The 22,146-nt window shown below is 39.9% G+C and overlaps 1 protein-coding gene across 1 annotated transcript in view; it reads left to right on the top strand.

Moving 5' to 3' along the window:
- PIP4K (phosphatidylinositol 5-phosphate 4-kinase) overlaps positions 1 to 22,146 on the top strand; it is a 146,420-nt gene that overhangs the window by 41,341 nt on the left and 82,933 nt on the right. Inside the window, exon 2 of the mRNA XM_071598534.1 lies at positions 5,446 to 5,543. Coding sequence (XP_071454635.1) covers positions 5,446 to 5,543 — 98 coding nt within the window. The remainder of the gene's footprint in view (positions 1 to 5,445; positions 5,544 to 22,146) is intronic.

Raw genomic sequence — 22,146 nt, 5'->3', positions numbered from 1 at the left:
GTGGGTAATTCTTGAAATCGGTTAGTTTTGTGGATTTTGGTATAACGACTCATTCGCAATGGAAAGATCTAGGTGCTAGTGACTTCTGTGTATTTGCGACGTCAGTGTTTGAAACAAAATTAAAAAGGTACTCCCAAGTGTGAATTCCTCTTTATTCCTTTTCCGTCTACATCTACATAATACCCCGCAAGCCGCCACAAGGGCGTTTGGCGAGGGGTATTAGGTCACCACCCGTAAAATAGATCAAAACCATATTCAAAATCAACACGTCCATGCAAACCTACACCCATAGTGGTGTATACATTCATGCAAAAACCCTTTCAACTTACACGCATGCAAATACATTAAATCCATAAATTCCGGAAAGGTAGCCTGTACATTTCGAAATCATTCCTCGTGCCCCCTTGTTGCTTGTGTAGAGCATCGCTTAGGGCGTGTGAAATCCAGATATTCAGGGGGAGGATCATATCCCATGTCTCTCTCGTCTTTTTATAGAAATATTTGGCACCCATAAAATCGTTTATCCCAGGTATAGCTGCATTTTTCCTTGGAGATTGGAACCCAGGATCATCCGGTCGGGCACGGAGCATTAACCACTTGCGGTAACCACTGCCCATGTGGTTACTTCATGAACTCACGCTGCGCCTTATGTTATTTAATGATTGAGTAAATGGAATTCAATATCAACTGCGATTAAGCGGGATTTTATGTTTCCCACGGATAAAATTTCAATTCTTTCCATTTGTCCAAAAGTATCTGCGGGGACGAAAAGTCAAATATGATATTGTATCGATATCGCCGTAATTAAACGATATGAATAGCAAATGAAAATCCGCCATGCAGAAGTCTACGAGGTTTCGTTCGAGATATTTTAATATTATTTTCGTTGATGGAGTCGTGACGTCATAGCTGCATAAATTACGTATTAATAAATAAATTCAATAGTCATGATAGGCAATTTCTAGCAGGGATTCCGTTCACAACGATATGGCTGATAGCTTTCTGCCTTGCGTGCAGCAAAGGAAGCTCGTAACTGTAAATTACCTTTGGCGATGGACGAAATCGAATCGCTCCGCATTCTTTGCTTCGTAAGTGTCCATAAAGCCTATGAAATGAGGTTTTAATGGATTATTCACTTTTAGGAAAATTACCCCAATTCGTGAAAATAAATCGATGATCAAAGCGGTCGGTCCACCGTGAATTTGGAATAAATGATTGTGTAAAATAGGAGAGCCTTAAAGAGTACGGCATTGCGGATAAAAATCCGCAGTGAAATTGCTAAATTAATAATAAATATTTCAATTTGAATCAACAAATTGCATCATTTTCCTAATTAAAAGTAGAGGTTTTACAATGACACTTGAGCTAAAATTTATTTCGGTGCTCATTAAATTTTCTCACAGTATTTCATCACTGGATTCAATTTTTATAAATGAACGGATTGAATCCTTTACATTCCGTTTTCTAAAGAGTTTAATTTAAACGCGGAAATGTTATTTCGATGTTAAGGGTTTCAGTTACTTGGACTCTAGTCCGTTCTGTGAACAATTGTCTTCGTTGTGTAATTAAAAAATTGAGTGGTAAATGCATGTATGCCCTTTAATGTATTTGAATTGGAACGTATAAAATTGGTTCTAATTGGAACCCTGTAAGAACTTGTGAAAATATACGAAATTTTGTGAAAATCGCGAGTACCATAGTTACGTATTATCAATTTATAATTCCAAAGAAACTGCGGGAGATGCCGCCACAGTAACTTTTAAAGGAGTCATCCGCTAATGTGCATTTCAATGCAACAATTTCAAAGTGTAAAAATCAATCGCCTTGACTAAGGCGAATGATTTTTACACTCTGAAATGGTTGCATTGAAAATTTATAATTGTGTAAAAATATACTACCTTGATCAAAAAGTTCCCGGAATAACCACCGTGTGGCGCTCCCGTCGTTCCGATTTGAGTTCTGTTTTTTTTGTTAAATTGGTACATCTGTTGTTGATATTCCCTTTAAATCTTAGTGTCATAACTTGACATTTGCAAAAGTTACGTAGCCAAGAGTACATCTATCTCTGTGTGTGTTGGCGATTTTTTACAATTTCAGAAATGGATTTAAATTTGCAACAACGAACTTGTATTAAATTTTGCGTAAAAAACGGATTTACTACCTTGATCAAAAAGTTCCCGGAATAACCACCGTGTGGCGCTCCCATCGTTCCGATTTGAGTTCTGTTTTTTTTGTTAAATTGGTACATCTGTTTTTGATATTCCCTTTAAATCTTAGTGTCATAACTTGACATTTGCAAAAGTTACGGTCGGTTTTCGGTATGTCCATCAGTGCTTCCTGCGATTTTTCCATTACTTCCTCTCGGCTGCTAAAACGCGTTCCCCGTAATGGTTTTTTAACTCGATTGAACAGAAAGAAGTCACAGGGAGCCAAATCAGGTGAATTCGGTGGCTGTTGGATGGTATTTGTTGCATTTTTCGTCAAAAAATTACGAATAATGATAGCACTGTGCGACGGTGCGTTATCATGGTGCAAAATCCACGAGTTTTCTGCCTACATTTCTGGTCTCTTTCGGCGAATTGCTTCACGCAAACGTCTCATAACGCCCAAATAATACTCTTTGTTTACTGTCTGGCCTTCTGGCAAAAATTCATGATGCACTACACCGTTGTAATCCATGAAAACCGTCAGCATTGCCTTCTTTTTTGACTGAAAACGACGTGGTTTTTTTGGTCTCGGCTCATTTGGTGAACGCCATTCACTTGCCTGATGTCTGGATTGCGTGTCGTACTCATAAACCCACGTCTCGTCTCCAGTAATGATCCTTTTGATGAATGTGGGATCGGATTCAGCCTCGCAAATCATGTCTTTTGCGACGTCAACACGGTCTCTTTTTTGCATGAAATTGAGGTCTTTCGGCACCAACTTTGCTGCTACACGACGGAAACCCAAATCATTAACCACAATGTCTTGGGCGGATTCATAGGCAATGTTCAAGTCCTCCGCTATTTCTCTGATGGTTAATTTGCGGTTATTGACCAACATTTCTTTTACTTTATCAATTTTTTCACCGACTTTCGATGTCGATGGTCTGCCACTGCGTTCATCATCTTCGATTGACTCACGACCACTTCTGAACCGCTCGTGCCACTGGTAAACGACCGTTTTTTTTAGAGACTCGTTGCCGAAACACTTTTCCAACATCTCCAACGTCCGTGCGCCCCTAAATCCGTTTTTTACGCAAAATTTAATACAAGTTCGTTGTTGCAAATTTAAATCCATTTCTGCAATTGTAAAAAATCGCCAACACACACAGAGATAGATGTACTCTTGGCTACGTAACTTTTGCAAATGTCAAGTTATGACACTAAGATTTAAAGGGAATATCAACAACAGATGTACCAATTTAACAAAAAAAAAACAGAACTCAAATCGGAACGATGGGAGCGCCACACGGTGGTTATTCCGGGAACGTTTTGATCAAGGTAGTATTCTCGACGCAAATTCACGAAATTAGGAAACCAAATCATCAAGACAGAAGGAATATTTTACGCATGGCGTATTCCATGTTATAGGAATTGATCATGTCAGTGGCCGAAAGATTTGACTGTAAGTGGAAAGAGATGAAAAAGAGGACGGAAATTCCAAGAAAATGGAAGATGTTAGCAATCTGGAAAATGGGGTGCTCTCTTTCGTCAAATCAGTCTCTGTTGATAGGCTTCTTCTCCATTGTTATCATTACCATTGTATACATTATTGTTTTAACCTAAATAATGATTTACGCATGCGTGAGCAGTCATTTTCCTTCCCAGGGGATTGGTTCGGAGTCCAGGTTAAATTATCGTTTTCCTTTCAAATGTGAGATTCTCGGCTATGTATCACGTAGAGGTAAATCCCTAGGTACCGAGAATAACCCTTGTCAGTTAACATTGTAAACAGTAATCATCTGAGTATGAGATTGTGCATTCAAAGGCTGTTTATTTGTGCTCGGGATATCATCTAAACACGAATAATAATTGCTTTCAATAAGTTAATGCGAAGTATTAGATGCTTTTTTCTTAATAAAATTCTAAAAGTTGCCTTCATTATTAATATTCCATAAGTCCTATGAGACTTCTAAACGTCCTTCCCGATCACTTGGCACGTACAACCTGAAGCGAGGGTGGACAAGAAATGAAATTGTATGCGAAGAATCATGCCCATCCCAAAGGCTTAAATGGAAGTTCGGCAGTACTTTTGGGGAGAAAATGTCTTCCACACAATTCTACTTTCTTTCCCGTTAGTTAAAGCCCTACTTATGTAGAATGTACAGAGTGAATCAAATGTTAAAGTCGGGTGGCAAGGAGATAGTGTAGAACGTTGAGTCATTTTACAATTAACGTTTACACAATTCCCGCACTGGTTGACATTTGAGCAGCTTAATTCGAGTGACTCGATGAAAATTTCATCGACCACATCCCTATTACTCCAGGATGGTGGCAAACTTTGAAATAAAAAAAGATTTTTTGACTCAAAAGCCCTCGGAAATATTTCTCTGGCCTCACATTTCATGATATAATCCATTATTTTAAAACCACACCAATGGGTGAACTTTGGGTTCTTTTCCTTCAGAAACCTGAAAATCGCTGTGTATTTTGAAGAATGTCACGACCGTTCGACTCAAATGACGTCCTCAACCGCGAAGCACGTGATTTCCCCGTGACTTTGAAAATATGATTTTCGTTTGGAAGTCTGTATTTCGAACCTATTTTGGTCTCCTGATTATTTTATCTAATTTTGAAATGGCTAAAAAGTTAATTTTGCCCTTCGAACACTTCACGGAGGGCATCGGGGGCACCGACTATCAAGAGTATTACAGCGCATATTGTGTGTCACCTACATGCTAAACATTCTTCTCCCGTCGAATTTCCCTGTAGGACAGCATGAAGACGTCTTTGACACTCAATGACACGTTAAAAAACCATCATATGCTGGATACGTTCTGAATCTGTTTTTGCTCGTGTTTAATACGTATTCTATTTCCCAGTTACGCCACTATTAGGTATTGCTCTGTAATTAATATTTATGACATTCCTGAGGGGGACTTTCTTTTAGAAAATAAGCTTTATTATAGACATGGAATTAAGGAGGAGCCAGGGAGGGAGAAATGTTGTGCTGGGGCAATGCATCAATAAACCGTGGTCTTAGGTGTGACGTTTCTGGCTATGGTCGCTCAGATGGCGTAAGGATTGTTGGTTATACTTTTAGTTTCTCAGAGTCAGGGATCGTTTTGTCTTTGGTACGCTGTTCACAAAATACGTTAGTTCCAACCTACTCTTCTGTTTGTTTTACAGTAGCTGAGATCGTTATAAGGCTTTCAGAACTTAGTTTGACTGAAATTTCGTGGAGCCAACTTTGCGTTGTCATTTGGTGAAGTTGTCTCAACTCCATGTTTTCACATTTCAGATCAATGAGCTGAGTCATGTGAACATCCCTGTGATGCTGCTGCCGGACGACTTCCGCGCCTACTCCAAACTCAAAGTGGACAACCACCTCTTCAACAAGTGAGTGTGAAGGTCCCACACCCCCCAAATCCTTCCGTTTTGCAACTGTGCACCCGTCAACTACATTGCGCTTCCTTCCGTACGCTTCTTGCTTACCCCCTCGCTCCCTTTCACTACCCTCATCTCCCGGCCGGGATGTTGAGGTCTCCGAAGCCAAAGGCCTGTCAGGAAAGTTGTGTGTGTTTGACAAGAGCGCGTTTGCATTCCCTCCCTCCCTCACTCCACTAGTTGAGCCGTGACAGCTTTTCCTCTTGGAAACGGGATAATCTCCATCCTACAATTTGCCCCACGGAAGGAGTTCTCCTTCACTGCGGAGTGAGACTTTCCGGCCCGTCAGTTGGGGACCGGAGCCCTCAAACCGGCTGTATCCTTAACGCCCCCTTTCCCGCCAACGCGCAAATTCCTTTTATTATTATCTACTTACGTTACGTGCCCGAGTCGTCCGTTACGTTGTGTCGCAAAACCTAGCTGTATTGTTTCCAATGTCCCAGACGATACATTCACTGCTCTCTTCGTCAAATTTAACTCATTCATTTGATTGTTTATGGATTCTTGTTTGTATCCTAGACACTAATTTTTGCATTAGATGTGGAGAGGGAATCGTTGTAGCAACTAACGAAGGTAGGGTATTGTCTTTACATGGCCAATGAGTTGATACATTTTTCATATCAGAATTCTTATCCGGAAGTAAAATACATTTATTAATAATTTAGCTGAAGTTTACATTTTCTATTTTTAATTTTCATAATATAACATGTATGGTGCGTTAACTTAGAACTGGTTAATAATAAGCGCAGATGTTCTATTTTGAGTCTCGAGATTTTTAAATTTTCTCCAAAAAAATAATTTTCGATGTTTTGGCATAGTGAAATTTACCCATGTAATTTAAAAACTGTTAGTAATTTATACAGTAAATTGCTGTGATACGTTGCCGGTTTCGAATTTTGCTCATCTATATCAAAAGTGTAATGAGAGAAAAAATACATTCAGGAAAGGTTTGCTATTTATGTAAGTAATAGTTCTAACTGCGAATGTATACCATAAATTAACGATCCAAGCAGTGTCAACCCAAAGCATCGATCTTGGGGGTGTTAGAAGTGACTGTGGTATTCAAGAGCTGTATATTTTTAAAGCTTTATTCCTGAGAGATTAAATATTTGCAATAACTTTATATTTATGACAAAATTATCTTTGTTAAGGCTGCCGTTTTCTTTGACTGTAAATCTAATTTAGATAATCCACTTGATTGATAATTGAATAAGCGTCTGTGTGTAAAGCCTGGAGTTGATATAAGAATTTTGTTCTTAATTGATGTATGATGTTTGTTGCTGTGTCTAAGGAGTCAAGAAATCCATCTTGTTTAAAGAATTAGCTCTGAATGTATTTTTGTAAGGACTCAAACCGTAATAAGAAGTGACATACTACGATTGTCATTTATTAGACTGAAAATGGCCAATCTTACAAAGTAATATAATTCAACCTTATGTGAAATGATAAATATTACCATTGTGGTGCTCTAAATGCACTATCTTTATCAACATTTAATGTTTTTTGTATCTTTATCAGCATGCTGCTTTCCTCAAATAAGCAAAGCATTCCCCGAATCTCCCACAGCTTCTATCTCACTACAGAGTATTTTATAAAGTATTAAATAAAAGGTTAGCTAAAATAGTTGAAAGGAACTAATCTATGTGTAACTCATAGAAGCTGTTATACATTCATATCATTATGTAGCATATCACTATCGAAGCTATAAAACTTTGGCTTTTGGACGGTTGGGTTTTTTCCGAGTATTCTGGGGTCACAATCGTGAATTGAATTTCTCCTTCATTGACAACTGCATTACGAGAATATTTATATTATTTTAGCTATTTATACTTTGAGCCTTGACAACACTGAGTGCTTTAGGCGCCATCTGACGTTTCCATCTGAAGGTTTGACCCTTTTAACGCTAACTTTCTACAGAACATTTTTTCGTTTGATCACAACTTGTGTCGTTTACAGTGACTCGAAAATTTTGTCTCAGCGAAAAAATGGAGTTAACACGTGAACACTTTTGCGCGATTATTTTTTACGACTTTCAATGTGGATTATCAAGACAGAAGTGCATCGATCAACTTACTTCCACTTTAGGTGATGAAGCCCCATCCTTTGCCACAGTGAAACGCTGGCATAACGAATTCCATCATGGCCGCCGTTCGCTCAGCGACGAAAGTCGTGAAGGTCGTCCAAAATCAGTTCCTGTGCCAGAAAACATTGATGCTGTGCAAGAACTAGTAAAGGAAGATCGTCATGTGACTTATCGTGAGATTGAGGTATCCTCAGTGATTAGTATGACGAGTATCAATAATGCATATATTGCATGAACATTTAGCTGTGAAAAAATTTTGTTCGCGTTAGATCCCGCATAATTTGACAAAAGTTCGAAAACATGCTCGTGACAATTAGTGCAAAGAAATGCCCAACAAATCCGGTGGCGGTGCATAAAAAGCGGCTTACCTATAACATCTACACAGGTGACGAATCTGGGATCCATGGTAATGAGCTCGAAATAAAAACAGCATTGCGCTGTATGGGCCTTCCAAGATGGGCCAAATCCGACAAAAGTGATTCGCAGGAAGCACGTCGGAGCAAATGATCGCCTGTTCCTTTGGAATAACTGGACATGTGGCAACCGTACCCTTAGAGCAACGTAGAAGTGTGAATTCTGAATGGTACACAAGCATTCGTTTGCCAGAAGTGCTTGGTGAAATACGGAAAAAGAAGTGGCAAAGAATGATCATTCTTCTTTATGGCAATGCAAGCTCTCAAAGATCGGCTGAAAAAACTACCTATTTGACTGGCCAAAACGTCGAATTGATGGGTCATCCTCCGTACAGCCCTGATTTAGAACCAAATGACTTCTTTTCATTCCCGCTTATCAAGAAAAAATTGCTTGGCCAACGTTTTTCGGCACCTGAGGAAGCCGTTGATGCATTCAAAAACCATGTTTTGGAGGCACCTTAATCGGAGTGGAAAAAGTGTTACAAAAATTGGTTCGAGTGCAAGCCAAAGGGTAGTGATTATCATGAAGAATTATTCGAAAAGCAATAAAGCTATTTTCAACACTAAATTACTGTATTTTTATTATTAGGCTGAAGATATCAACAGCAACCCTTGTATAAACGAGCTAGGGTTTTCTCATTGATGGAATCTCAAGTTCTCCCCTGTTTTTCTACTTTTAAAATCAGGATAAATAATTCTGCGTTTTCACCGACTGATGTTATCCCATAAACCACCTTCATTAGTGTGCCAGCCTCATCAGCAGTCCCTACGTTATCAGGATTGATGCTAGGATACGAAGCGTTGTACTCAGAGATATATTAGTTGCGTGGAAAACCCTCGAGTATTTAATATTTTTTTAAATCGTATTCCGCTCGTGAGCGTCTGAAGTAGCCTGCTTGCCCAACACGTGCTCTGCCGTGAAGGGGAAACGTTTTTCCCATCACGTGGCCAGTGTTATATTTTCATGTCGTTCCTCCCGTCTTTATCTTCCTTGTAGTTTCCCCCCTCTGTGTGTGAAAGCACTTTGAACGTCCGCACGCCACAAGTGGTGGGAATCGCGTGTTATATCTGCATCGTGCTGGGGACGATCGGATGAGTTTACTGTCTCTGGGCATTTTCACGCCCCTTTTAAGTGTCGCACTCCCCGTCTCTGCTACCCGACTCCTCGCTTCATTCAATCTTCTTCCGTCGGGGTGGGAAAACTGCCATGAATATCTGCCTATTCCTTTTTCCTCCCTGATACAGGCCTGAGGTTAACTTACGAGTACAATTAGTCACATTCCCTCCACACAACAAACTGCCGTACATTAAAGACTAAGCAATTTTTAATTTCAGTTACATTATGCACATAATAGTTTTATTTCCCTTAGTGTTTTTAAGCATAATAGCAATGTTATTGGATTATACTTCAAATAAGTTTGCCAGATGACTTATTTTAATGGCTAATTTTTTTAGGGAAATATGTAATTAATTATTGTAAAAAAAGAGTTCACCCATTAAAAATTACATATATTCTGTAGTTGTTACAACTTAATTTTGAGTACAACAGTAGAAGTGATGTGTTGCTAGTTCATTAGGTGTAGTAAGCCTATCCATTGGTTGGTCTAAGTGTTGGTGATGACTAATTCCTGTCTCCTGCTGACATCAGCTGCTTTCTCCCCGCGGTCATTCCTCGTGCCGAAACAGTAGTCCCCCACGTCATCCCCATCTCTTCTTTCGCCTACCGTCGGATTCCAATCCCCCATCGCTGTAAAATTTTTACCCTGTAGGAACACACGCTATTATGTCCTCTAACTAATTGTGTATCCTATTAACTTCTTCCTCCTCATGATTGCTCGGTGGCATGTATACCTGAAGAACGACCAAGTTCGTTGGTTCTGCTTTTATCTCTACTAGTAATATTCTATCCGTTGCCTGTTCTATGTTGACTACGCTTCTTCCTACCTCTTCATTTAATACTATGGTAACCCCTCGTTGGCTCTCGTCCCCGCCGCTGTATATTATTCTATAATCATCACTCCATTAATCCTCGCTATCCTTCCATCTCACCTCGCATAGGCCTAAATTATCTATACTTCCCCTTTCCATCCCTTGCTTAATATCCTCCAATTTTCCTGTCCTCATCATTGTCCTAACATTCTACGTTCCTATTCTAACTAATTTGGTATTCTTCTCCTGCGTCTTTTGTCGTGCTGCTGCCGGTTTTCCCTTGCAAGGGTTTCGTGGAATGACTACCGCGGAAGCCTTGCCTCCCCCGCTGCCGGGCACGACACACGGCCGATAGGGCTGTGCCCCGTGGTAGCCAGGACTCATATTCTCTGTAGTGTCCATCATTTTAATCTTTGGAATGATAATTGAGGTGGTTTCCCGTTGCCTTCCTCAATAGTGTTTTTAACGTGACACCATCACTTACTGGCCGCCCCACTGGGGTCAGACGCCATTGCAGCCGCCTCACTGAGGAACAGGCGCTGCGTGGATTACCTTTCTTCTAGCTCCTAACCTTTGACCTATCTGGAATGGGTGACCCTATTAGGAGCAATTATTATTACTCCCGCCAGCACAGCTCTAGGGGTCATCGGAACCAACAAGCCCTTCCACCACAAGGTTGTAGTCCGGGGAGGGTGTTATCGTATGTATTTAATATTTCGATCCTCATATTTTCCATTGATTTAGTGAACATTATCTTACGTTACCTAAAATTTTCTTAAAATTTCAAATGAAAGCATGTAGTTGCTGCCTTGTTAGTGATGCCACATTAACAGCGCTAGTGATTTTCTATCTGATATAATGAATGAAATAATTTTGAGTGGCTAACGTTATTATGCCGTAATCAGGAATCATCATAATGTGTTTGCGTTTGTTTAAACATTATAAATCACTGAGACTTTCGAAGAGATATAAGCTATAAAGTTTTTAATTATCCATGCCTAACTTTGGTAATTATGGAATTCCTACGCATGGAGTAAATTGGTGTCAATACAGTCAGGCTTGACCGTAATCAAAGGAGCTACGCTTGCTTAGAAGCTTGGTGGTAGGGCGTTAAGCTTTCGAACGGGTATGCGAACGTTACAATGTAGGTGATGCCAATGGGCACACTCAGGAGAATTCAACTTTTGTGATTTCCTTAAGTAGGAACTTCTGAGTAACACAGGCTGCATGAAAAAACCGTCCAGCCTCCTCCGCACTGCGTATTTCACGTTCCTCAAGGTTTACTGCCAGGTGAATTCAGCATGAACCACTCAGACCAGCTGTTGGGTGAAGACTGCAATTGATGGTTCGAATGATATCACTAGAGTTGCATGCTGGCTTTGATGATCTCCAAATGATTTTTTTAAGTGATTAGTTTCACGCATGAAGCAATATCCGTTTTTTCTGGCTATGTTAATATAGATATATGAAAGAGGGCTTTTAATTCATATTTAGTGCTGTTTTGGTAGTAGAGGGTTGGGCGCATTGGCATGCCAACACCTGACATAACCTAATCTGACATCAACGTTTCTCAATGCGCTGTGATGGTGATCTACTGATGTTTTGCCTCTGGTAGACTTTGCGTAAGTTTATTTGCTATTATTAGTATTATATGATGTGGGGTAATTTTGTGATTTGTGTTAAACACTGCTCGGGAAGATAGGGGAAGCCAGGTTAAATTAGGAACTTTTTCGCTGCGATGCTTCCTGCCTTCTTCGAGTTGGAGGCTTCCTATGTTGAAGAGTCATTCGTACAGCTGATGATGACTGAGCGTTTAAAAATGCCTCAGGGATCCTCAGTCGACGCCATTCAAGCATATTATCCGTTCTGTAGGGAATTGGAAAATCTTGCGCGCAATGGAGTTCGAGCGTGCTGCGGTAATTTTCCGGGCGTACGGAAATGGTGCAGTGCGGTGATGCACCCTGGCCTTCCTTGCGTGGGGGATGTACGTGCTGGTCCGCACGATCGTAACCACTAAAACGAGTATGGTGCTGACTCACTGCCCGTTCCGAAATAAAATCCCACTTGGTATTTTTGAGCAACAGTGTTTGGCTATTTTTGTGGCAAATTTCAAACAGCCCAAAGAACGTTAGGATATTGCAGTTAAGTGTACATGTTGGTCACCGTTTTAGCATTTTCATGTAACGTTATATAGAAAGTTATGTACGTACTTTGTTTAGGGTTTTTTTATTTACTTACTTATATTGCGAGATTCTCTCGTTTTCACATTATTTCATTTATCAGAAATGGTTACTGTTTGTTTGCTGTTGTGTTAGCAAGTCGATATGTATGGAATTTACTTAATCTAATTTCTAATTAAAATTTAGCAATGTATGCTGCAGTTAACATAAACCCTTTTCCTGCGAGAGAAAGCCTTGAAAAAAAATAATTTCCGCTTGGCGATGGCTCGTGCATAAATATATACATATGTATCACACTATGCAAAATGTTTATCTCGTGTGTACTGGAATTAATATGGATATATTTATCTCAGAAACGTAAATCCTCAATCCCAAGGTGATCTATTCGCCTTGCCATTCGTTCCATGATCAGAGGGCTTCGGATCTCAGCAGCTGTTATTTCCGGAACGGAATAGTTTAGGTGCCGGGAAGTATTGTGGGTGTGTGTGCTTTGGATTCGTTGTAGCGTGCTGAAGATAGTCAGGATGGGGAAATAATTTAAATGAGGAAGGTAATAAAATTGAATGAATTAAGTGGCCTCATGGAAGTATCATGAACGAAAACGATTTGATAGCATGGAAGATAACATAATATGTATTTGTATGATATTTTTGGACTTCTTGATAAGGAAAGAATGGATTTAGAAGCTATTAATTTAATAGGGCTTTCATCATAATTACTAAATAATGTACGAAGCATTTCTGTGCATCAACGTAACCCTTAAACGTGGAACGTCTGGGTTTTTTCTTTGTAGTAGTTGTATTTTTGATTATTTTTAAGCAATGATAATAGTTTTTCCCCTAAATCGAAAATCACCACACACATTCATAAGCAGAATCACATAAGGTAGCGGCTACGAATGACATGGGCCTCTAGAGTGACTGCGAGCATGGAAACGCAATCAGTGTTTTCTCCTGCTAAGAGCGAAGAATTACTTAACTCATAATTCTGAATGCTATAAAACTGAGAAACGAGATAACTCATTCGCTGCGACGCACATGATTATGAGCTTTGACGCTGTCCAAAGAGTGGCACAGAATTGCGCGGGATTGTCTGTGTTCTTAGGCAATGCAATGCTGATGAATAGTAAGGCAAAACAACCCGGGGTGCAGTTAGCAGAACTCAAAAGGAAGTTCAACAGGCAGAGAAATGGTGTACTCATGTTTATGATTTCTCTCATTCATTCATTGTACGAATCCATAAAAAACGATAGTATTATATCGAAATTACTGGGAATGCGTCGTTATTGGCTTGAAAGCTTCATTAAGGTACATTTTCCTGCTTTTGGCGTTACGATGCGTGAAGGGCGGTGGTTGCAAAATAAATTTCCTCAGGCCAAAATTTTCTTCTATCGGCAATAATATTTTCGTGAGTTATTCTACATTACTCATCAATCACACATGCACACACACACATATATATATATACATATGTATATATATATGTGTATATATATATATATATATATATATATATATATATATATATATATATATATATATATATATACATACATACATACACACACACACACACCAGAGGTCTGTTCAAAAAGTATCGTGACTTTTGTGTTTTTCATTATTTATTTATTCATGAATATCTATTTTGTCCTCTTCAAAGTAATCCCCATTAGATATTATAGACTTGTGCCAACGTTTTCTTCATTCCTCGAAGTACTTCAAAAAATCATTTTTTGTGAGCTTGTTCAGCTCCCTCTTCGATGCAGTCTTTATCTCGTCAATCGTAGCGTAGCGTCGTCCTTTCATGGACCTCTTCAGTTTCGGGAACAAGAAAAAGTTACTGTGGGCCAAATCTAAAGAGTACGGTGGCTGCGGCATCATTAGCGTGTTGTTTTTGGCCGCGCACAAGTTACGATGTATGAGCAGGGGCGTTGTCATGGTGCAAAAGCCAATTTTTATTCTTCCACAAATCCGGGCGTTTGTGGTGGATTGATTCGCGCAAATTGCGCAGAAATTGCGGGTAATATTCCTTATTTACCGTTCTACCCTGTGGCAAGAACTCATGATGCACCACGCCCCTGCAATCGAAGAAAACTGTGAGCAACACTTTCACATTCGACCGAACTTTTTTTCGGTCTGGGCTCGTGCTGCAGCTTCCATTGGGATGTTTGGGAGTTCCAACGTCATAGCCATAAACCCATGATTCCTCACCAGTTGTATGACCCTGTGGAGCAAATTTGAGTCGTCGCAAACAGAGTCCAACACCTCATTAGCAATGTTTTCATAGCGTTGCTGTTTTTGGTCGATATTGAGCAATGTTGGTTCAAATTTCGCGGCGACCCGTGTCATGCCCAAATCATTGGTAGAAATCGAATGACACGAGCCAATTGATATATTTAAGTCCTCGGGAACTTCTCTTATGGTGATTCGACGATTGGCCAATGCTATTTTCTTCACTTCATCAATGTTTTGTCTGTTGTTGACACACTTGGGCATCCGCAGCGCTCTTCGTCGTTCACATCTTCTCGGCCCTCTGATAACATTTCGTACCACCGATAAACGTTACTTCGGTTCAAGGTAGCTTCTCTATATGCCACAGTCAACATTCGGAATGCGTCAGCGCACTTAATTTCATGTTTCACACAAAATTTGGTACAGATTCTTTGATTCATTTTTCAGAACAGGCAAAAATCGAAGACAAGCCAAAACACGTCTAAGCAAAACAGCTGTCAACAATTAACTGAACATTACCAATGGCCGAACTTTTCGGCATAAGGGAGAGACGTAAGTACCAACATAACGCCGCAAACATCGAAAATCAAATGTATATAACCAGCGAAAATTCAAAATTCGCGATACCTTTTGAACAGACCTCGTACATATGCATACATACTATATACATATTACATATACTGAATGAATTTAATGTATATTGAATGACACTCACGACTGATTTTGATTTCCCATGCGGTTAGAGTTGAGTTTCTCACTTCAGCCTCACTCCCACCCGCCCAACGGAATGAGTATAATTAGTTTTTACTACCGCCTTGATTTAACCTTCCCATAGTCTCGCTTTCTCTGCTCGTTATTAAAGCAGATTCTCCTCGTTACCACAAACATTGCGTATAAAAGTCGTTTTCGGTAACTAATTCTTGGGGCTGTAGGTCTTTCAGAGAAACCAGGTTTTATGGAATGTATTGGCAGATGATGGCAGTCTTGCCCTTTATTATTTAGGAAGTCATTCGGGCATAGTGTAAGGTGCATGTCTGTCAGATTTTGAAACTGTATTTACGTAAAATAAATCTTTTTTGTTTTATGGGAACGGCAGATTCTAACGTAACAATGTCTCGGTGAAACTGATAACATTTTTTTACAATGTACTTAATTGATGTTCCTTTATTTCAAAGATGAAAGTTACCACGTCTTTAGTAATAGTCTTTATTAACTCTATTGGCCTGAAGTGATATAATGAATGTATCCGGATTAGCAGTGTTTTCGTTTATTTAACTTACGCTGTCCATTCCCTCTTTGGCTAGATTATGAGTTGACCTGTACGAGATAGGTAATGCAATCGCCAACTAATAAAATTGCGTATAGTTCTCGTAGACATTGCAGTCCAAAATCTCCACCGCTATCTATTAGCAGTGCAATGTCTTAAAAAATGACAGAAAATATTTAAAAGCCGCTATTGAAGTCCTTTCGGTCCCAAGAAAGGAGATTATCGAAAGTATTATGAACGCCATAGTTCAATGTTTTCGCAAAATTCAGCTCAAAGCATCCACGTACCCATCAGTGCCGTTCCTTCATATGATCAGGTAGTGGAAGTCGAGGTTTTTTTTCGGACATAGTTTTCAATGATCCTCATGGTCCCTCGTGGAAGTTTTTAAGCTATAATGATAGATGAAATAGTAGCGAGGAATAAATATTATTGCCCTGCAGGTGTGAAAAAGGCATAATGATTTTAATGTGCCTTGCTTTCACCGTTTTACGACGATTAGGAGTACATAATTCTATTTTAGTGCAGTTAGGAATGGTGAAAATTCCACTGTTTTTTATTTTCAATATTAAAATTTATTTTGATATAATTTGATACGTTGGATTAAAGCTTGGTCGTTATTTATTGTCATGAATATTGTCATAATATTGTATTACACAATCCCGACTTGCATGTTTATTGCTAAAAGATGTTCGATATTTGAAACAACTGTACGTAGTCGTTCGATGACGCCCCTTCATATTTACGTCTTGCATTCACTTTTCATTGGGGATCCTTTACCCTCAGCATGCCTGCTTGTCCGTATTTTATCTCGTGCCTTACTTTCCTTTGAAATAAAGGTTTGTTCTTCGTATGTTTTCTAGTCTATATTACGCTAGTTTCCTCTCTCCAAATTGTCCTATGGGCATAATCTTTTATGATATCATTTGATGATGATACACAGAAAGTTGCTTTCATTTGAAGTTATATTAATTTTTAATCTTAGATAAATTAAGTTTTTGTGGTGGTTCGCCATTTTTCAGCGTGGGTTATGCAACCCACCCGCCACTCTTGTCAAAGTGGTCCCATGCCGCCACAACAGGCGGAAAGCTTAGGCTTGTGACATTTCGAGATTTTGATTTCGAGCTTTGTATATATAGAATTCGACGACAACGATGCACAGAATTTTGGCATAGGCACGAACTTGCAATTCCTGCATACTTGTATGTTGACGTATTAGTGGATGCCTAAGATGTCGTAAATCATTATATTTTGAAGTAATCGGTGGAGGTCGATGTATTCAGAATTCGTTGGATTTCCAAGATATTGGATAGTGCCGGATATTGAATTTATGTTGATGTTGGTAATAGAAATTTATTTCGCATTCAGGTAGTCACTTAAAAATTGATACCCTTCCAGTGTAGCTGATATATGCCGATTGTTGGTCTTTATGGGGACATGTTGCACGGCCTTATTGTCACCACCTCAAACCGCGCGGGGAATTGGGACATACTCCCCCCTTATATTTCTCCTCTCGCGAACTCTCGACCCATCCAGCGATCACCCCCTCCCACTTACCTTGAGTTTGTGGCGCTGCTCTCCTTTCGGCGTGATTGTGTCGCGAGTGGGAAGGGAAAAAAAACGCAGCGCGGGATCCGCTCGATTTGAAAGCTTCCCGCGAAGAGAGCGAAAAATGGCATTGAGCCGATGCCAAGTGTGAAATCGTTCGGCCCAAAATTAGACGTGAGGGAGGGAGTAAGTAAGAGAGAGAGAGGGAGGGGATAAAGGGGCGAACATCTAGGATTTTCCCCATCAGGTCTTTCCCATCAGAACTCGATGGGAAAATCGGGGTGGGATAATTTACCCGCTTACGTGATCTCACCTGATGGATCCGGAGACTTATTCTCCCCGAATGATTTTCTGGGAGTTGCCTCCTAACCCAGTTCCCCATGTTGATTCTCCCTTTTGACGCGTTATCACGTCCCTAACGGTCTGTACTTTTTAAGTGCCAGAGCAGTTATTGCCAGGGGAAAGCAAGGCGCATAATCCGTGACAAATCAGAGTTAGCCAATTTGGCATGTTTCTCTACCCCTTTCGGCTAAATGGCTGTCTTAATTTGTGTCGTACCAAGCCTAGTGTAGTAAATTACTGTCAAATTGCCTGTATCAATCGGCGGACTACGTGTATAATTCCCGCTCGCTCCAATGAAGTTGCAAATTATAACTTAAATGCTTTTTTCGGGAGATTGGTACATGCTTATGTTCATGTCAGGTTTTGGTGCGGATAACTTAGGATATGGATAAGCGAGATAAAATTAGAATAAATTTTCTGCTAGCGGAGTAGCGCAGTTTTACTTATATTTGGTAATGTTTGCCCCCATTGTACAACATTATATTCTCGGTGCCTGTTTGTATACTTTCTACATTTAGTATTGCGGGCAACATTTTTTCTCCTGAATTATTTTAATCTTGTTTATCAAAGAAAATATAAGTTTTTAATTTCTCTAAAGGTTATTATCATTTTATCGGTCATTTCTGTCCGTTCTCAATGCACACTTAAATTTTTATCCCTTCAGCACGGCCATTTGACACAAAATCCACCATTTTATCACTGACGATTTTCGCTGGACTCGAGAATATTCTCGCCGCTCTTGAGGGAAAATAAATTACTCAGGATATTTCTTTCTATAGTTTGTTTTCTGCTTTGAATATTTTTGAGTAGTCGATGGTGACGTACATCGGGACCCCAATAATTACAAGTCCTCCCCCTTCACAATGGCAATCCGACTCCTGCTCTCAATTCTCGTTTCGTGTGGGACAGAGGTTTATCTCTTCTTTCGAAGTGATTTTTTTTCGTAATTTCGAGAGGATTTTTTTCAGAAAGGGAACTTTTCAGGGAAATGGTGCGAGTCGCGTACGTTTAATCAATGCGACCATAGGGTCTCCTTTGGGAGCGGTTAGTCCTTTCCCGAGCTCTCGTTATTAGTCATGTTCCATTTCCTTTCATCCATCTGTGCTCTTTCGTGTTCATTTTTAATATCCCCTCCTCTCTCTCTCTCGTATCACCTCCCGTGCTCCGAAGGGCTGGATGATGGAATTGGCAGTAGAAATGGAATAAAAAGATTAAATTCAGTCGCCTTCTAAAATGAGTTTAATACTTGAAAAATAATCTCGGCAATCATATGCGCTCTTTTTAATGAAATCAGGGCCATATTTCACGTTAGGTGACTTTGTAGGTTTGACAGTAACCGTGTCCTTCTTTCGTGCTCATTCATTTTGAGGTTCCTATCATTAAAAGCAAGTCTCTGGAAGTCCAGCCCTTTGTTCCCCAAAATTTAAAATTGGACGATCGAATTAAACGGTAATTAAGGAAGAAATTTTGCCCATTAAATATTTTTCCCTTAAATTTCATTTCAAGGTTTCTTGAAAACCTGACTACCCCTATTATCATGTAAATTCCTCCGTTGCCTGAAAGTTTCAATTGATTAGACTCTTATCAATATCTCTAATTTCTATGCAACAATTTCAGAGCGTAAAAATCATTCGCTTTGACCGGGATTCCGGTCGAGGCTGGTAGGCGTGATGGATTTGTCTTACGCTGTATTACTGATTGAACTTTAATGATACTGTGTAACCTCTGAGGTGTGCCCAACGATTACACTGTGGTGTGACGTCTCCCTTTTCGCTCTATGATGGAAGGATTTACGTTTGACGAAAGTCTTTTAAGATTTTCTCGCGTAAATATGGAGCTTATATACTTTTATAACGTAGCTGGTCGTTAATTCATCATCACTGACCATCAATCCTAAAATTGTTTTGACGCCGTCCTCCACTCTATTCTTCTATCGGATATACACTTTATACCTATATATATATGTACGTATTTATCCTCTTTGGCATATGTCATTTTTCTGCGAATCATTCATGTTTCTCATCCGTGATTTATCTCAGAATTATATACTTTTAGCATATTATATCGTCCGCGAAATTATTTTATTATTATGTGCCAGCACCGCATTAGTGTACTTGGAGCGATTATATTTAATTTGTCGAGCTTACTCTAAAGGGACTCCAGCGTGAGGTTTTTGCCTTTCCCACTTTATGATAGTAACTAATGCCAAATTAGCAGTAATAATATGGTCTTCCCCGCATTTATTGCTCCCCGTGTCTGGGGTCCTCTACATCATCGCTTTCGATTCATTTCTTCTGCTGACCCCAGTGACGTGGTAGAGCGACATTCACAGTCGTTCATGGCCGTCCATCGGAACTGTCGAATTTTGACTAAGGGTATTAGCACACGATTGTGTTTTTTCGATCTGTAAGTTATTATTTACAGTTGATACTACGTGGATTATGCGACTATTTGCCATCGCTCTTTTTGCACTAAATCCGTTGACAGAAAAGTGCATTGCATTGTATTTTACGTGATGATGTATTGCAGTCATCATCATCATAAAGTTGAAATAAGGGAAATCGGAAATTTTTTAAATATTTGCGTTAAATGAACGAAGGCAATGACAAGAACTCCACAACCCTTTAGCCATAATTCGAAACTAAGTTCGTTTAAGTTTAACGGAATGCCAAAAGTAATAGGATGTGTACAATCGGCAGTAGAAAGTGAAATGAAGTGCCCCATTTTCCTTCCCACAGTTTTTTGTATTTACGTATGAAGAAATCAGTCGAGTACGTTGTGAAATGCTCACTGCCAAGCAAAGGAGCAAGTGAAGAAGACGACGTGGTGGAAGTCCTCTCGCGGGGAAGGTTAACTTTAGTCGAGGACATCGTGTGTCCGTGACCGCCGTTTGCTTCTTTCGAAGCTTTTTAATTTCGGTCCGTCTGGTCGGCGATCGATCAACTCCATAAACGCGTAATTTTCTTTTCGGAAGCCGGAGACGACGTCGAAACAGTTGGTTGGAACGATTCGGCGGGGGCAGGCTGTGGAGTCGTGCGGGGAAGGGTCGAAGGTGGAGGGCGGAGGTGTCGAGCGGGGTGCAAGGGAGTTAAAGGGGGCAAGCCAATCGGCGGTGGGGTTAATGAAGGGAAATAGCGGAATTAATAGGGGGCCGGCGAGGACGAGGGAAGGAGGTGGGAGCGCTAGTTGCCACGATCGAGAGGCGATTTGCTCGCTCCTACCACTGATTGAATTTAATTACTTCGGTTGCTTCGCTCCTCCCTAGGCCCATGCATTCTATTTTTTCGAGGAAATAGAGTAGACGTGTAGGGGAATGGCTATTAGCGGCTCGATGCACGAATGCGTGATGTCTATTTCAAACTGAGATTCTTTTATTGCGATTCTTCTACTGATAACATTTCTTTATCATGGCCCCGCCCTCCTCGCCTCCATCTGGCGACATTTTGCTCCACCAATTAATGTTTCGGTGGCATTTGATGTTTATGTCTTCCAAGGCCAATAGATTAGGAAGCCATTTACCGTTCATTTTCGCAATTCATTTACTTTTGCAGAACACCCATAGAATACTCTACGAGCCGCCGTTAGGGTGCGTGAGAATGTTAGCTATGGAAATGTGATGGAGAAGTATTCGTTAACTTGTTAGCATTATCTTTCGTCTGTATTAAGATTTTATTTTTTGAGAGGCCTGCCGTGTGCACTGACTGATCTAGGGGTCTCAAATGTTGATAATTCAACATTTTGCCGAGCAATTAATTGTTGCTAGCCGAGAAAGGGGGCAGCAGAATCCTTTGATTTTCATAATGTTCAATTCCCTTGCTGTTACTGTGTTTCGGTGCGTATGTAATTTCTTTACCGAAAGAAAGCTAACATTGCTCCGGAAAACACTATCTATGTTTTAGGAACCAATCCTTCATCGATATATACAAGTATTTTTTATATATCTATTTTGCAATTTACTTTTGGATTTACGGAAACAATTTTCGTGGACGCGTTTTTTCTCGGCCCACAAATTATTTATGAACTTGAATATTCGTATTTTGCATGCCTGTACAGAGGTTAATGTGATCTTTGAATTTTTGTCCTATATGATAGCTTCTAAGATTGAAATTTCATTCTTAAAGCAAGGTTGGTAAATATTCGGTCGGTAGTGCAAGGAGTTATGATAAAAATTTGGAGACGCTTATGCCGACCTTAAGATCCCATGAACATAGCATGTTAAGATATTGATTAAATGGCTCTTGTACTGCCGATGAGTATTAAATTTTCGCATTTTAAGGAGACGAAGCACAGGATCTTGGGGCAGGGACCCTATTTTAACTCCTGTGACACAGCTTAGAATTATGTAATGGAGAGTGGAATGTTCCTTAGCTCATATGAGCATCGTAGCTCCTTCATGACGGAAGGTTAAGAGTACATTTACAGAAGTACCGGTCAGTGAATAACTTAAAACTTAACTGAAGAGCCATGACACATGGCGATAAATCGCCCGTTCAGAGTGACAATAGCGTGCACAATAATGTGAAAAGAATAGAGGTGTCAAAACCGAAGACCCGTAACATTTCATA

Source organism: Hetaerina americana, unplaced genomic scaffold (assembly GCF_022747635.1).
Source record: "Hetaerina americana unplaced genomic scaffold, ioHetAmer1.1.p SCAF_10, whole genome shotgun sequence".
Classification (NCBI taxonomy): Eukaryota; Metazoa; Arthropoda; class Insecta; order Odonata; family Calopterygidae; genus Hetaerina; species Hetaerina americana.
Note: the sequence above shows the minus strand (reverse complement) of the source record. Positions and strands in the feature narration are given on the sequence as shown.